The sequence below is a fragment of the Magallana gigas genome, chromosome 5 (assembly GCF_963853765.1).
Source record: "Magallana gigas chromosome 5, xbMagGiga1.1, whole genome shotgun sequence".
Classification (NCBI taxonomy): domain Eukaryota; kingdom Metazoa; phylum Mollusca; class Bivalvia; order Ostreida; family Ostreidae; genus Magallana; species Magallana gigas.
The window spans coordinates 22821629-22838333 of NC_088857.1; the positions used below are offsets into that span (position 1 = coordinate 22821629).

Below are 16705 nucleotides of genomic sequence, written 5' to 3' on the forward strand. Positions count from 1 at the left end.
CAAGGCATATTCTTTTATAGAGTGGGTCTGTGCTCCATATTTTTCTCATAGTCTAATTAAGGTCTAATGGAAAACAAACCGATTTCAATCAACAAAAACGTGGAGAGATGACCCACTATACATAAAAAATATCATTTTGTATCCCAACAACTGAACGTATTGAAAAAAAATAATACAAGTCCGGTAATTCGTGACCTTAGTCACACATAATATTTAAAAAGCCGCCTTTGTTGTGTCTGAAATGGCTCAGAGGTTAGAGTACCTGGCATAAGCTAAACGTATATATCTAGGGTTTTTATGTTTCGGGTTCGATACCACCAAAATTTCCGACAATATTTTTTTTTCTTATTTTTTTGTTAAATATATTAAAAACTGACTATAGTTAGAAATTGTGCTTTTGCAAAGTTGTATTATAATATATTTGAATAGATTTAATTGGGGAAAAATAAATTTAAAATTGTATTTCACTACTAAACTGAATGGGCATTTGCGCCATCTTATTCCCCCATCTTCTTTATAATTTTTCTACTCCAGTATGAAACCTAATTAATTAGATGCATATACATGTATGAGACTCCATGACAAGTTTGTGTATGGGATATATGCTACTCATGTGACCGTTAAGGCCAGTTGGCCTCTTGTTAGGGAACATGCTTGCTGATAAGATAGAACACCCAGTGCATCACAGTTAATGTAACAACAGGCCTGAACATGTACCACTGCTAATTGTGATTATATTGTATTGGTCTACATTCTACACAGCATTATATCTGACATGGAAACTCAATTTTCCTCTTTTTTTTTTTTAAAATCCGTATTAAATTGCACTTATTTAAAATTCTTACCTTCGTGTCCCTTTAATATGAAATGCAAACCTCAATGCGGTCAATTAAAAAAAAACAATTGTGACAGTTCAAAAACTAGAGCAGAAAGAGACATGATTATCGGTAGTTCAAAATGAAGAGCAAAAAAGACATTATTATAAATTGGAACAGTTAAAAATTATACCCAAAGAAAAAATATCCCACACCACACATATTATTGAAAGCTTCATTATTTTCACTTAACGGTCACTATTTTGAAGGGGGGGGGGATACATTTTTCAGCTACCTGTATATACTATATATTATTACACCACTTAATGCACACACTTTCGCGTCGGGTATTATAGTTTATGGCTATTCAATTGGTAATTAATACGTCGATATGAATTTAATACAGAACTGGTGCTAATAGATATATATTTGAATTTATATATTTGAATTTAAACCCCATGCATGCATTATGCATAATAAATAGCAATAAGGTCTTCCGTTGGAAACGGAAGACCTTAATAAAAAGGACAGTTAAATGCCTAACGCGTACATGTATACTATTAATTACAATTAATTACACGGCTTGCGTACTTGTTACGCATGTTACATGGAATATCTGCGTACCTGACCTCGGGGGTTGAGTTTTAGAACATCCTCCCCTTTGTGTTCCTTATTGCTGAACGTTATGAATTTGTTCTTGTATCCCCCGAAACCTTTCTCCTCCAAAACTATCATTGGCTTCCAGCAGGGAATGCTGCCCGACCCCCAGAACAGAAACATGTTCTCTGCCATGATGATGATGATATTGCCACCCTCACTGACTGTGTGTGAGTACAGTGTGCAGAATCACAAGTAGTATGGAATGCCGAGAGGGAATTCTTTTTATAAACTGCTGTTTTGGGCATGTTATACAAACAGTCCAGTAAGAAAACGTTTATATTTAGGTTTAGAAATAACTCTTTGATACTGGAGAAATCTGTTACATCTTGGAATTTTTTTTCAGAGTCAAGGGCGTTGAAAGAAAACACTTATCCATTTTTGGCACTGATTGTCCTACGGCAAAACAGAATGACAGTAGCAGCACGTATAGAGGGGCCTATAGGAATAAGGGTTACACATAGTATACAGTGGGTTCCTCGATATTCCTCGAGTACCAATTTTCGTGGATATCGCTGTCGAATTGATCTAAAGAATTAAATGTTCATTGAAGTACAATTTCTAATTTTTAATTATTATTGGCCAGGAAATAATGTGTTGTTGAAACTGTGATTTTCATTAAATCCACAAAAATTGATGACCATGAATATTGATAAAACCACAGTATGTGCAAATTTTGGTAATATATTAAAACTGAAAAATACAAGTATTTTGTGTAGCTGTTAAAGAAAAAAAGCCTTAAAATGCTTTTAATGAGAATTTCCATCTGCCATACATGTACTTGATAGGTTAAAAATTATGAGTTTTGAGATTTCTGAGATATTCTTCAGGGCCTGGAGAACTCATAGAAAAATTAGAAAGAATCTTGCAGGATAACGAGGCATCCTTAATAGCTGCACGTGCTGAAAGGTAAAAGACATGATAACAGGTTATTGATAAAAAAAAAAAGATGTTTGAAACTGCACTTCAATTTGAATTGAGTGTTTCATAAGCATACACTGGTAATCAATGCAAATTTGTGAGAAATTATTTTTCTGTAAAAAATTAAATATTTCTGTGATATTATTTTAAATTATGAAATGTATTTGATGAATTTTAAGTTGAAAAAAATTGGTCCATATCTTTGGTTAAGATTTAAATTGGATGGCTTAAATGATTTTGTTACAGGGAAGAAAGAGATTTCACTCCGACGTTGAGGAGAGAACAAGATGCTGCAATTTTAAATTCATTGAAAGCTGACCAAGAAAAGGTAAAGTGATGACTTTAAAGTTTACTTATTTTATGGTACCATAATAGTTCTTTATGATATGATAATTTTTCATGTTACACATACTTTACTGCTGTCATGATGGTTTCTTCTTCATAAAACTTATCATGTTTAATTAAATGCATATCAATAGGAAAGGAAAAGGAGAGAAGAGCAAGATAAAATTGACCAAGAAAAACAAAGATTAGTGGATGAGGAAAAGAAAAGAAAAGAAATGATACAGGTAATTTTTAGCCCAGAGAGACAAAGTTGGGGTGAGCTTATGCTATACCCCAGCGTCGGCGTCCGGAGCTGGTTAAAGTTTTTATTGCAAGTCTTGTATCTAAGTTATTACTTGCCCTATCTTCACCAAACTTGCATGGATGCTGCATCTGGACCTACTTATGGACTTGAAAGACTTGGATGCTGAATCTAGGCCATGAATTCCAGATGCTGAAGGAGGTTAAGGTTTTTGTAGCAAGTTAAAGTTTGTGGTGCAGGTGCTCTTTGATAGCCAATTTTAAGTTACTACTGGTCCTAACTTCACCAAAATTGCATAGATGGTGCATCTTATGATAATAATCGGGGGAGGGGGTAATTTTATTATGTAAATAATAAGTTCGCAATTTCCAGATGGAGTCCCGATCCACCCCAACCTCCTAGATTTGTGCTTGTATATATGTATTATTACTGGAATGCAAGACGAAAAAATTAAGATTCCTCATATCGCGGTTTATTTTTAGGAAAGAGAAAGAATAAAGGAAGAATTAAAGATTGAAATCCCAGAGGAGCCTGCAGTAGATGACCCAGATGTAATACGAATCGTTCTGAAGTTACCTCACGGATCAAGGATTGAAAGAAGATTTCTGAAAAACCAATCATTAAAGGTGATGCCTTATTTAAAAAAAAGACCCCATTATGGTTTCTTTATGATATATCTGGTCAAGATGTGCATGCTACTGTTAAAGTGGTTATTTACGCATGGGGGGAATTTACACTAGTTACATGGTAAGCTTAAAACTGTGTAAAATATCACTGTGCGAATGGTAAGAATGGAAAAAAATCAAAACTTGTGTATGGTATATCATGCATCTGCATATTTAATACCCATGCGTATTGTTTGACTCCAGAAAATGTGTACTATACCACCAGTGTAAATAACAACTTTTACAGTACTATCAACTTTTACAGTACTATAAATGCAGTATTGTGTATTGATTTCAATATTTACTTTGTATTTCAGTTTTTATATTATTTCGCATTCTGTCATGAGGACTGTCCAGATGACTTTCATGTAGTGACAAATTTCCCCCGGAGGACTCTCCCCTGTGAACCCTCAAAGAACGGCCCAGATCCCCCTTCCTTTGAAGAGGCGGGGCTAGGCAAAAATGAAATGCTTTTTGTACAAGATAATGAGGCATGATATTCACAGGATATATATTTGGAATAACACTATGGCTCCAAAAAGGAAAAGTTTCAAAACGAAGGCTATGTAAAATGCAGGCGTTTACCAAGAAATTTGGTAGAAAGAGAAGAAAAAAAAGCAAGGGAAGATTCTATTATGTTATGTATGTTATTGATCAGAAAATTGTTGTTTATTTTTTGACCAGAATTTTGTTCCTCTTTATAACCAAATACAAATGTAGTAAGAAGTACGTGCTGCCAAGTCAATGAGCAACCTAGATGTTCCTCTTTTTTCTATTTATATTTTATAATTTTTTTTTCCTTATGTTCAAAGGGTACTGTGGAAATTGATAACTTAAGGAAATCTTTTTGAATAAATTAGTTTGATTTATTTTAAAAACCTGAAGAAATGTTCAATACCTAATTACAGTAACTACTACATGTCCTCTGGAGGGCCTTTCAGCCCTTTGTTAATCGTATGATCAGGTCATTTCATTTTTTCTCAAAAACCATGGAATAGTACATGAAGTGTTCTTTATACTTTAAATACATAGTTACATACTGTGGAATTGATTAAATTTCTGGGGACCAATGTTTTTGAATTGTCAGTATGTTAAAAGTTTATTCACCAAGTGAATAACTTTCGTGGATTCACGTTGTATAAAAAATACAGACTGTGTTTAATAATTAATAATTTGTTGGGATGAGCTTACATAGCATTTCCAAGGCAAAATGAGCTCCCATGAATTCTAATAATTCCACAGTATGTTCAATGTAATGACATGGTAAAAGTCAAACAGAAAGTATTTTTACATTGTATTTCAAGGGGAGCAATACTGAAAGTCCTACTCTTAGAACTAAGTTGCTGCATTCTAGTTTTACATTCAAATTAATGTGCCTGATTGGTCAAATTTATGCCATATATATTTGACTCTTAGTTAAGGTCAGACGAAACGTTCCTTGAGAATCTTTTTTGTATTTCCTCGTAATAAAGAGTTCAAATAAAAAATATTAATTTTATAATTACTTTAAAAATGATTAAACTTTACTTGGATTTGGATTTATGTCTCGATGGTCGAGTGGTTAGAACCGTGGCTGCTCGCTGTCAGAAGCGTATATGTTCTAGAGGTCGTGTGTTAAAAGCCCCGTCCCGGCGGAGATATAGTTCTAATATAGTGAATTTCGCTGTGCTGTAGATGTATTTATTTTTATATCAGCAATTCAAGTGTATTTTCAAGAAATTAATAAAGGAAATTGCATACTCTAGTATTTTGCAGAAATGCCTGGTAAGGTACCCTAATTTTTTGCAAGAAAGCTTGTCAAAGTAGTAGTAAACCATTAACAAATTCCTGGAAAAAGTTATCTAAAATTGAGGAACGTGTCGTCTCACCTTAAAATAGAATGCTGTTTTAATAAATTCACTGCCAAATTATATTTTGAAAACATTGAGATGCTTTAATGGTAAATTTATTAATATTATATAGAAAGCATACTCAGATGTTACAGTGATTAAGATGGTTATATAGTTAATAATGTGTTTTTGTATGTTATTAACTTATTCAATAAACTTCAGGCTCTTGAACAATGCACAATACTGAATGATGTTTATGAAATTGTCATCAAATAAAAATTACAACATATGATAACGCATATATCTCAAAATAGTCCCAAAAGGATCATAAAATGACATCACTATACTGTTATGTCATCTGCATTTCGTCAGTGTTTGTATGAAAGTCTTTATTTTTTATCGTCAACTTTTTTTTATCTCACCTGAGCTGAAAGCTGAAGTGAGCTTTTCTGATTACTTTTTGTCTGGTGTCCGTCTGTCCGTCCGTCCGTCTGTATGTCTTTCTGTAAACTTTTTTTACATTTTCGACTTCTTCTCCAGAACCACTGGACCAATTTCAACCAAACTTGACACATAACATCATTTGGTGAAAGGGATTCAATTTTCTTAAAATGAAGGGGCACACTTTCTTTCAAGGGGAGATAATTAGGATTAATTGAAAATTTGTTGATATTTTCAAAAATTTTCTTCTCAGAAACCATTTGGTCAGAAAAGCTGAAACTTGTGTGGAAGCATCCTCAAAGGGTGTAGATTCAAGTTAAATCTTGGTTCCAATGGGTAGGCTTGGGCTACAGTGGGGGGGGGGGGTCAAATTTACATAGTAACATATAAGGTTAATTTTTAAAAACCTTATCGAAAACCATTTTGCCAGAAAAGTTGATGAAACCTATGTGGAAGCATTTGATTTACCATAAGCTGTTTGGGTCAGAGTTTGTCAATATGGAATTGTTGCTCAATTGAGCGATGTGGCCCTTGGGCCTCTTGTTTTACCAGGCTTTCTTCTTTATTTGCATTCAAAATTCAAAACAGATTCTGAAAGTAATATTAGTTTATTTCATTTTATGTTAAATGATCCATAATGATCATGTACATGTACATGTACAAAATGTGAGTCGAAAAAAAGGAAGAGTTTTTCCATTTCATTAGATTGACAGATAAATAGCTTTTCAAGTAATGGTTACATGGTATATGAGCTACCAGTTTCAACATTCAAATATCTGTCATATTTAAATTCTTCCCTTGAAGGGCGAAATTATGGGTGGTTCCTCTTTCCAGTGAGGTGGCCATGATTTCTGAACGCTGCGGCGGGCTGTCACTTTGTCGTAGTAGGCATTCATATTGGGAAATTTCCCGAGATCCAAACCCATGCGTACGGATTGGGCAATGAATGGGTAAAACCACACATCAGCCATGCTAAAATCTGGTCCTGCCACAAAGGCTTTGGTCTTGATTGAAAATTTGTGAAATTGAAAACTTAATTGATTGTAGTAACCTTTGAAAATTAGATTTGCTGAAAACATCATGTTAAATATTATTATGCACTAGAATATTCTTTTTGTTTTGAGTAAGATGGAACAACAGATGATTTAATTAATTTTAGTTCCTCGTTCGCAAAAGTGAATAAATTGAAAAAAACATTAAATACCAATAACCAACAAAAATTAGATACAGTACCTCCCCAAGACATGCCTCCCAGCGGCCCAATTCCTCTTTTGCAGCCTCTACTTTCTTGGCAACTTCATCCTATTAACAAATGATATTGCGTTCATCAACAGTTTTTAAAAGTTATAAAATTAATTAATGCCTCATTACATATTTGACATTTGTGGTTATGTATAAGAAAGATTTTTTTTATCTTCCTTGAGAAAGATGATCTGTAATGTGTACTTGAGTTAATCAGTGATAATGTGTATTTTCTTTGTCAAACTCGTTTACATTTCTCTGTCATTTACATTTGCAATGCAATTTACATGTAGCACTATATATGATTCTCAAAAAGAACATTACTTGCCTCTTTGCGATCCTCTTCCTTTGTTTGGATGAAGTAATAGAGTAGGTCCAATACTAGCTTCTGTTGCATGTTGGCAGCAGCCTGTGTTTAATGATTTAAAACTCTACATGCCTAAGATTGTTTCAATTGGTGTGTCTAATTTAATGCATTATATCGGTTTATACATTATTACGGTAGTGTATTTACCTCATGCATCCTCTGGAGAACGCGGGCTCTCTTGGCTTTGTCAGTTGGAATGAGTTGTGTCCCTTTGTCTGTATAAGTACACTAGGAAAGCAAATAACAAAATTAGGGATCTCTCTCTCTCTCTCTCTCTCTCTCTCTCTCTCTCTCTCTCTCTCTCTGCTTACATATGTACATGTATATAGCTTTATTACCTCCAGGTATTCACAAATTGCGTTGGATTCATTAACCACGATGTCTCCATCTTTAAAGGTAGGTACCTATACAAATAAAATTATATACAAATAATTATAATAGCTTTCCAAAAAGCTTGCCAGACTTAACAAAATTATTCAACAGAAGCATGCATGTATCAATTAGGCTTATAGAATATGTATTTTAATTTTCGCTGCTGATCATAAATTCGTAAACACCGTGCAGATTTAAGAAATTTCGGTCTTTTCTTCGATATAGTGCATGTGCATGTATATCACTTGAAATTAAATTAGTTTTCATGGTTTCAAATCTTTCCGATAAATGACAGATGGTAGAGACATGCCAGAAAAAAATTAACATTCATACGTATAGCGTGAAGATAAATTCTCTTAACAGCTATGAGTTTGAATGTTTATTTTTCTGGCATGTCACTATCATATCTTTGTTATCGTAAAAAAGAGCAATGTCTTTCAAAAAAAGAAAGAAAAAAAGACCGCTATAGAATGCATGGTTTAAGATCTGGAGGAGTACGATTGGGCTAACTGTGCTGGATTTCCTCACGTTAGTAAAGCGTGTGTGATATTGGACTAGCTGTGCTGGATTTCCGCACGTTAGTGTCGATTTTGGGTACAGAATTATATCGGACTGTCCGTGCTGGAATCTTCGCACGTTATTAAGCTGTCATCTCGAAACTCCAAGATTCGGGTTTTTTTTGTTGCTTTTTTTTAATACCATGTACCGTTATGTATAGTCCAACCTAAATACAACTTGTTGGACTTGTGTTTCGTTTTGTAGTTTTTATTCAACGTAAACTTGAGCGAGTGTAACGAATTGAGCTTTCCCCTGAATTCACAATATGGACTTTAAAAAAACTTTAACTTTACAATTCACAGTTTACAATGCAAGATACTTTCGTGAAAGTTGGGTAGTATTTTAGTAGAAAGTCAAGTGGCTCTGCCGGGATAACCACAACTTCATTGGTGAAAATTAACGATAAAATCTTTTCACACTTAAAATTTCATAATTTCTTGAAAGTTTATAGTGATCGATCCAGATTCTACTTGACGATACGGTAATTTTAAAGTTAAAGTTTCTTATAAACTTTTGAACAAATTGATTGAACATTTTTCAAAGAAATTCTACATGAGAATCACAAATACGCTTTTTTAAATGACGCTTGATAAAGAATGTACAAGAAAAAAAATTCAATGAGATTTCGTCTGCTAAACATTTCGAGTTTTCTCGGTAAGCCAAACGTCTCTCATTTCTTGAAAAGAACATAAACCTTTATGGACTTTTTATTGTACAACAACTTGTTGATTAAATAAACAATCAAATTAATTGATTAATTTGAAAAAACCCAAAATAAACGATTGTTTTTCCGGTGATTATTTTTAGGGACTTGTCAACACTCGCCTCCAGCTCGTGCACTATGTATCAAACCCTGACTACTATTTAGGCATAGTACATGCACAACACAACACTATTATATAAATAGTTAGACTAACAAGTATGTACCCTTTAAAGTCCGCCGCATTAGGGGTTTTTAGGGAACATGCTTGCTGATAAGATAGAACACCATGTGCACCACAGTTAATGTAACAATTAACAGACCTGAACATGTACCACTACTAATTGCGGCTATATTAAATTGGTCTACATTCTACACTGCATTATATCTGACATGGAAACTCAATTTTCTTTTAAAAAACACAACTCCGTATTAAATTGCACTTATTTAAGATTATTACCTTCGTGTCCCTTTAATATGAAATGCAAACCTCAATGCGGTCAATTAAAAAAAAAAACAATTGTGACAGTTGAAAAACTAGAGCAGAAATAGACATGATTATCGGTAGTTCAAAATGAAGAGCAAAAAAGACATTATTATAAATTGGAACAGTTAAAAATTATATTAAAAGAAAAAATATCCCACACCACACATATTATTGATAGCTTCATTATTTTCACTTAACGGTTACTATTTTGAAAGGTGGGGGGGGGGGGGGGGTTACATTTTTCAGCTACCTGAATACTATATTATTACATCACTTAATGCACACACTTTCGCGTCGGGTATTATAGTTTATGGCTATTCAATTAGCAATTAATACGTCGATATGAATTTAATACAGAACGTGCTAATAGATTAAATGTCACTCATAGATTTGAATTTAAACCCCATGCATGCATTATGCATAATAAATAGCAATTAGGTCTTCCGTTGGAAACGGAAGACCTTAATAAAAAGGACAGTTAAATGCCTAACGCGTACATGTATACTATAAATTACAATTAATTACACGGCCTGCATACTTGTTACGCATGTAAGATGGAACATTTGCGTACCTGACCTCGGGGGTTGAGTTTTAGAATATCCTCCCCTTTCTGTTCCTTGTTGCTGAACGTTATCAATTTGTTCTTGTATCCCCCGAAACCTTTCTCCTCCAAAACTATCATAGGCTTCCAGCAGGGAATGCTGCCCGACCCCCAGAACAGAAACATGTTCTCTGCCATGATGATGATGATATTGCCACTCTCACTGACTGTGTGTGTGTACAGTGTGTAGAATCACAAGTAGTATGGAAAGCCGAGAGGGAACTGCTGTTTTGGGCACGTAATACAAACAGTCCAGAAGGATTCAGAGGTAAGAAAACGTCTATATTTAGGTTTAGAAATAACTCTTTGATACTGGAGAAATCTGTTACATCTTGGAATTTTTTTTCAGTGTCAAGGACACTTATCCATTTTTGGCACTGATTGTCCTACGACAAAACAGAATGATAGTAGTAGCACGTATAGAGGGGCCTATAAGTATGCAAAGAAACAAACAAATAAGGGTTACACATATATTATACAGTGGGTTCCTCAATATTCCTCGAGTACCAATTTTCGTGTATTTCGCTGTCGAATTGATCCAAAGAATTAAATGTTCATTGAAGTACAATTTCTAATTTTTAATTATCATTGGTCAGGAAATAATTTGTTGTTGAAACTGTGATTTTCATTAAATCCACAAAAATTGATGACCATGAATATTGATTTTAACCACAGTATGTGCAAATTTTGGTAATACGTGTATATTGAAACTGAAAAATACATATATTTTGTGTAGTTGTTAAAGAAAAAAAGCCTTAAAGTGCTTTTAATGAGAGTTTCCATCTGTCATACATGTACTTGATAGTTTAAAAATTATGAGTTTTGAGATTTCTGAGATATTCTTCAGGGCCTGGAGAACTCATAGAAAAATTAGAAAGAATCTTGCAGGATAACGAGGCATCCTTAATAGCTGCACGTGCTGAAAGGTAAAAGACATGGTAACAGGTTATTTGTAAAAAACATGTTTGAAACTGCACTTTCAGCAAGTCAATTTGAATTGAGTGTTTCATAATCATACATTGGTAATCAATGCATATTTGTGAGAAATTATTTTTCTGTAAAAAATTTAATATTTTAATTGTGATATTATTTTAAATTATGGAATGTATTTGATGAATTTTAAGTTGAAAAAAAATTGGTCCATAGGTTTCTTTCCAATTTTGACAACCTTTGAACGATGCAAAAGAAAGACTTGTAATTGTTGACCTTAGATTAGTAAAGGTCACTTGTCATGTTCAAGGTCAGATTGATTAGGAGAAATATGGTTAAGATTTAAAATGGATGGCTTAAATGATTTTGTTACAGGGAAGAAAGAGATTTCACTCAGACGTTGAGGAGAGAACAAGATGCAGCATATTTAGAATCCTTGAAAGCTGACCAAGAAAAGGTAAAGTGATGACTTTAAAGTTTACTTATTTTATGGTACCATAATAGTTGTTCATGTTACACATACTTTACTGCTGAAAATGTCTGTCATGATGGTTTCTTCATCATTAAACTTATCATGTTTAAATACATATCAACAGGAAAGGAAAAGAAGAGAAGAGCAAGATAAAATTGACCAAGAAAAACAACGATTAGTGGATGAGGAAAACAAAAGAAAAGAAATGATACAGGTAATTTTTAGCTCACAGAGACGAAGTTTGGGTGAGCTTATGCTATACCCCGGCGTCAACGTCCGGATCTGGTTAAAGTTTTTATTGCAGGTCCTGTATCTAAGTTATTACTTGTCCTATCTTCACCAAACTTGCATGGATGATGCATCTGGACCTACTTACGGACTTGAAAGTCTTGGATGCTGAATCTAGGCCATGAATTTCAGATGCTGGAGGAGGTTAAGGTTTTTGTAGCAAGTTAAAGTTTTTGGTGCAGGTGCTCTTTGGTAGCCAATTCTAAGTTACTACTGGTCCTAACTTCAAGAAACTTGCATAGATGGTGCAACTTATGATAATGATGCACCAGACAGGCTTGAATGCTGAATCTGAGCTATAGGTTCTGGATGCTGGAGGAGGTTAAGGTTTTTAGAGCTGGTAAAAGTTTATAGAGCAGGTGCCTCTGATGATTATATCTTAGTTATTACTGGTCCTAACTTCAGCAAACTTGCATTAAATGGTGCGTCTTATGATACTGATGCACCTTACAGGTTTAAATGCTGAATATGAGCATCTTCATGCAGTAAAATGAGTTTTGTATATATGCCAGACGTTGAAGACTGATTTCCTGAAAGACGGAACAGGAGAAGTTAAGAACCTGAATAGGGTTTTATAGCTGTTTTTTGTTTTTGTTTGAATGCCCACAGGGAAGTTGTTTTAAATCAAAGTTGTATTTATTACTAGCAACCTTGTTTTAGTTTATTTGTGATAACACATACACATAAATTATTTTCTATCAGAATCTTGCACCTTTTCAATATCAGGCCATGCACTCTATTTGTAAGATTACAGGCAGGGAGATGGTCATCATTACAATATTATAGTTTTTCTACTCCAGAATGAAACTTAATTTTTCTATGTAAATAATAAGTTTGCAATTTTCAGAGGGAGTCCTGATCCACCCCCACCTCCTAGATTTGTGCTTGTATAATTACTGGAATGCAAGATGAAAACATTAAGATTCCTCGTCTCGCGGTTTATTTTTAGGAAAGAGAAAGAATGAAGGAAGAATTAAAGATTGAAATCCCAGAGGAGCCTGCAGTAAATGACCCAGATGTAGTACGAATCGTTCTAAAGTTACCTCATGGATCAAGGATTGAAAGAAGATTTCTGAAAAACCAATCATTAAAGGGTACCTGCAGCCCAGCCGATGTGAAACATATGTTAAAGAGTTTATTTACCAAAATTTAATGCAAAAAACCGCATCGAAATCGGTGCAAAAATAATGGAGTTACGCCTCTTCAAAGTGGCTATTTTTACCTGCTTTGGGAAATCTAATCAAGAGAAAACAGAATTAGGCGATAACGAGGCTTCAGCGGAAGTGACGTCACGAGGTCAACACGAGGGAAATTTCCTTACAAAGCTATACAAATTAAATTCGATTTTTCAGCCAAAATGATTGATATAGGTCTGATGTTTTGACGTATCTTGTTATTTTAAGTATTGTAGATCTAGAAATTTGTATCCGTTATTATTTTATTACAATCAGATTTCTTTTTAAAGGATTTTAAAATTTGTTATTCTCGTCGCCCTTTTACCGATGAATACGATATCTTAAAACGCTTACATGGGCAAATTTATGTTCATTATCCATTTTTGATTACATAATATCCTTTCACACACGAGTGATCCGAGATAATGACACAGGTAAACAGGTAAACTAACGAAGCCACTGCTCCAGACACACGTGTATCTGGGGTATGTATACACAAGGTACACGAGTCTGGTGAACAAAGGGAGGGTTTCACACCTCTAGACTGGTAAATTGATTTGTGTATAATTAGCTACTCAACTAATGAAAGATAAAACAGAAAAATAAATTAAACTGTGTAAAATCAAGCATTCGTCAGCTAAAACATGTGTATAATCCGTCAATCAGTGATTAAAGAATCATGCATGATACTATTAAATAGTAAAACTAATGTTCGAAGTAAATGCCTTTATTGTTACTTATCTAATCACTTAAATAATGACCGAATTTATAATTCGGCAATTGAAACCTTTTTTATGTAAATAAGTAATTATTTCGGATTTATAATTTCTTATTTAATAAAGTGCAACTTTCTTTCGAGCGCTATGGTCAGCAATTAAACGCTTTATTACTCCTGACAACGAATCATTATGAAATCTAAATAAACTGGAACATTTTGACAAAGGATGTAAATAAATGTAAAATTAAATTCCATTATCGTATTTTTAAAAGAATACGAGACAGACTTAATCATGCAGCCATCTTGGACTTTCGCCTTGATCCGTTCATAATCCCGTGTTTGTTTGTTAAAGAATGCATACTATTTTGATTGTTATTGGTCCGATGTCAATATTATTGAAAAATCGGGCGATATCATTTGTAATTTTATGCCTTATACGAGAAATAGACCCCGAGTTACCTTTTACGAAATATCATTATGCATTATCAATATTATTAATCAGTTAATAATGTCACTGAGAAATCAATCGAAAGAATGACAATATTAACAAAATATGTTTCTTATAACAATAATGCTTTGATTAATTGTCATTTTGCTACATATGGTGTGCATTTATATGTAAAATGTGTTACACATTTGACGAAATTCATGAAGCAAACAATTCTCTGAATTCGGGCATTTTTGTTCGATAAAATACGGGTTAAACTCAATCAACAGTATAATTAGTCATCCAGGGTTGATAAGGAAAAAAAACAACAGAAAAAAATGTTCATATATCGATAAAACAATGCAAGAAAACAAACAGTTTTCATACGATATTCCTGTTTCTCATGCAGCGGCGTTGACCCCGTGACGTCACAGTTCATCTCGCGCCAAATCGGCATGATTCAAAACTCGTTCAGGTGTGAAATCGGGTTTTCCCCAAATATCTCGAAAACTACTTATGCGATCGCTGTAAAATTTTCAGGATGATGTTTTTACACATAGATCTCCATTATATCAAAAATTGACCGGCACTGCAGGTACCCTTTAAAGGTGATGCCTTATAAAAAAAGACCACATTATGGTTGCTTTATTATATATCTGGTCAAGATGTGCATGCTACTGTTAAAGTGGTTATTTACGCATGGGGGGAATTTACACTAGTTACATGGTAAGCTTAAAACCGTGTAAAATATCCCTGTGTGAATGGTAAAAAAATCAAAACTTGTGTATGATAAATCACGCATCTGCATATTTAATACCCATGCGTATTGTTTGACCCCAGAAAATGTGTACTATACCACCAGTGTAAATAACAACTTTTACAGTACTATCAACTTTTACAGTTCTATGTATAAATGCAGTATTGTGTATTGATTTCAATATTTACTTTGTATTTCAGTTTTTATATTATTTCGCATTCTGTCATGAGGACTGTCCGGATGACTTTCATGTAGTGACAAATTTCCCCCGAAGGACTCTCCCCTGTGAACCCTCAAAGAACGGCCCAGATCCCCCTTCCTTTGAAGAGGCGGGACTAGGCAAAAATGAAATGCTTTTTGTACAAGATAATGAGGCATGATATTCACAGGATATACATTTGGAATGACAATATGGCTCGAAAAGGAAAAGTTTCAAAACGAAGGCTATGTAAAATGGAGGCGTTTACCGAGGAATTTGGTAGGAAGAAAGGAAAAAAGCAAGGGAAGATTCAATTATGTTACGTATGTTATTGATCAGAAAATTGTCATTTATTTTTTGACCAGAATGTTGTTCCTCTTTATAACCAAATACAAATATAGTAAGAAGTACGTGTTGCCAAGTCAATGAGCGACCCAGATGTTCCTCTTTTTTTCTATTTATATTTTATAAAAAAAAATTTCCTCATGTTCAAAGGGTACTGTGGAAATTGATAACTTAAGGAAATCTTTAGAATGAATTGGTTTGATTTATTGTAAAAACCTAAAGATATGTTTAGTACGTACCTAAGGGTTACCATTACAATAACTACTACATGTCCTCTGGAGGGCCTTTCAGCCCTTTGTTAATCGTATGATCAGGTCATTTCATTTTTCTCAAAAACCATGGAATAGTATATGAAGTGTTCTTTATACTTTAAATACATAGTTACATACTGTGGAATTGATTAAATTTCTGGGGACAAATTTTTTTGAATTGTCAGTATGTTAAAAGTTTATTCAATGAGTGAATAAGTTTTGTGGATTCACTTTCATGTATGAAAAATACAGACTGTGTTTAATACTTAAAAATTTGTTGGGATGAGTTTACATAACACATCCATGGCAAAATGAGCTCCCATGAATTCTAATAATTCCACAGTATGTACAATATAATAACATGGTAAAAGTCAAACAGAAAGAATTTTTACATTGTATTTCCAGTGGAGCAATACTGAAAGTCCTACTCTTAAAACTAAGTTGCTGCATTCTAGTTTTACATTAAAATTTTTGTGCCTGATTTGTTAAATTTATGCCTTATGTATTTGACTCTTGGTTAAACTAAAATGCCTTTTTAATAAATTCACTGCCAAATTATATTTTGAAAACATTGAGATGCTTTAATGGTATATTTATTAATATTATATAGAAAGCATACTCAAATGTTACAGTGATTAAGATGGTTATATAGTTAATAATGTGTTTTTGTATGTTATTAACTTATTCAATAGACTTCAAGCTCTTGAACAATGTACAATACTGAATGATGTTTATGAAATTGTCATCAAATAAAAATTACAACATATGATAACGCATATATCTCAAAATAGTCCCAAAAGGATCATAAAATAACATCACTATACTGTTATGTCATCTCCATTTCGTCAGTGTTTGTATGAAAGTCTTTATTTTTTATCTAGTCAACTTTTTTATCTCACCTG

The 16705-nt window shown here is 33.5% G+C and overlaps 4 protein-coding genes across 6 annotated transcripts in view; 2 read left to right on the forward strand and 2 right to left on the reverse strand.

The window, feature by feature from the left end:
* Nucleotides 1–1685, reverse strand: part of LOC136275709 (glutathione S-transferase A-like) — a 7057-nt gene extending 5372 nt beyond the window's left edge. Inside the window, exon 1 of the mRNA XM_066085507.1 lies at nucleotides 1440–1685. Coding sequence (XP_065941579.1) covers nucleotides 1440–1607 — 168 coding nt within the window. The 5' untranslated portion in view covers nucleotides 1608–1685. The remainder of the gene's footprint in view (nucleotides 1–1439) is intronic.
* Nucleotides 1–16351, forward strand: part of LOC136275712 (FAS-associated factor 2-like) — a 26801-nt gene extending 10450 nt beyond the window's left edge. Inside the window, exons 5-8 of one of the 3 annotated variants that reach the window (XR_010714218.1) lie at nucleotides 2873–2962; nucleotides 3462–3605; nucleotides 3962–4608; nucleotides 15867–16347. Coding sequence is in view for 2 of the 3 variants with exons in the window: in XM_066085514.1 (XP_065941586.1) it covers nucleotides 2873–2962; nucleotides 3462–3605; nucleotides 15209–15388 (414 nt within the window). In the remaining variant the exon portion in view is untranslated. Of the gene's footprint in view, nucleotides 1–2872; nucleotides 2963–3461; nucleotides 3606–3961; nucleotides 4772–15208 lie in introns of those variants that run through there. The other 2 variants (XM_066085514.1, XM_066085512.1) reach the window with 2 other exon arrangements.
* LOC105323979 (glutathione S-transferase A) lies at nucleotides 6504–10466 on the reverse strand. Its single transcript, XM_020065404.3, has 6 exons — nucleotides 10212–10466; nucleotides 7862–7927; nucleotides 7671–7751; nucleotides 7485–7565; nucleotides 7148–7216; nucleotides 6504–6918 (listed from the first exon to the last, which is right to left on the reverse strand). Exons 1-6 carry the CDS (start codon nucleotides 10377–10379, stop codon nucleotides 6700–6702), a joined length of 684 nt encoding a protein of 227 aa, XP_019920963.3. The 5' UTR covers nucleotides 10380–10466; the 3' UTR covers nucleotides 6504–6699.
* On the forward strand, nucleotides 10445–13649 carry LOC136275329 (FAS-associated factor 2-like). The gene is made up of 6 exons (XM_066084150.1): nucleotides 10445–10479; nucleotides 10591–10676; nucleotides 11089–11167; nucleotides 11547–11628; nucleotides 11768–11857; nucleotides 12881–13649. The coding sequence occupies exons 1-6, from the start codon at nucleotides 10445–10447 to the stop codon at nucleotides 13082–13084; spliced, it is 576 nt and encodes a 191-aa protein (XP_065940222.1). The 3' UTR covers nucleotides 13085–13649.
* Nucleotides 16352–16705: the final 354 nt, after the last annotated feature.

Excerpts from the sequence above, each read along its gene's own strand:
- LOC105323979 (XM_020065404.3), bottom strand. The coding sequence starts at position 10,379 with ATGGCAGAGAACATGTTTCTGTTCTGGGGGTCGGGCAGCATTCCCTGC. Across the intron at positions 7,928-10,211 it reads AACTCAACCCCCGAGGTCAG|GTACCTACCTTTAAAGATGG; the intron begins GTACGCAAATGT and ends TTATTTGTATAG. Across the intron at positions 7,752-7,861 it reads CAATTTGTGAATACCTGGAG|TGTACTTATACAGACAAAGG; the intron begins GTAATAAAGCTA and ends TTGCTTTCCTAG.
- LOC136275329 (XM_066084150.1), top strand. The coding sequence starts at position 10,445 with ATGGAAAGCCGAGAGGGAACTGCTGTTTTGGGCAC. Across the intron at positions 11,629-11,767 it reads TGAAAGCTGACCAAGAAAAG|GAAAGGAAAAGAAGAGAAGA; the intron begins GTAAAGTGATGA and ends ACATATCAACAG. Across the intron at positions 11,858-12,880 it reads AAAGAAAAGAAATGATACAG|GAAAGAGAAAGAATGAAGGA; the intron begins GTAATTTTTAGC and ends GTTTATTTTTAG.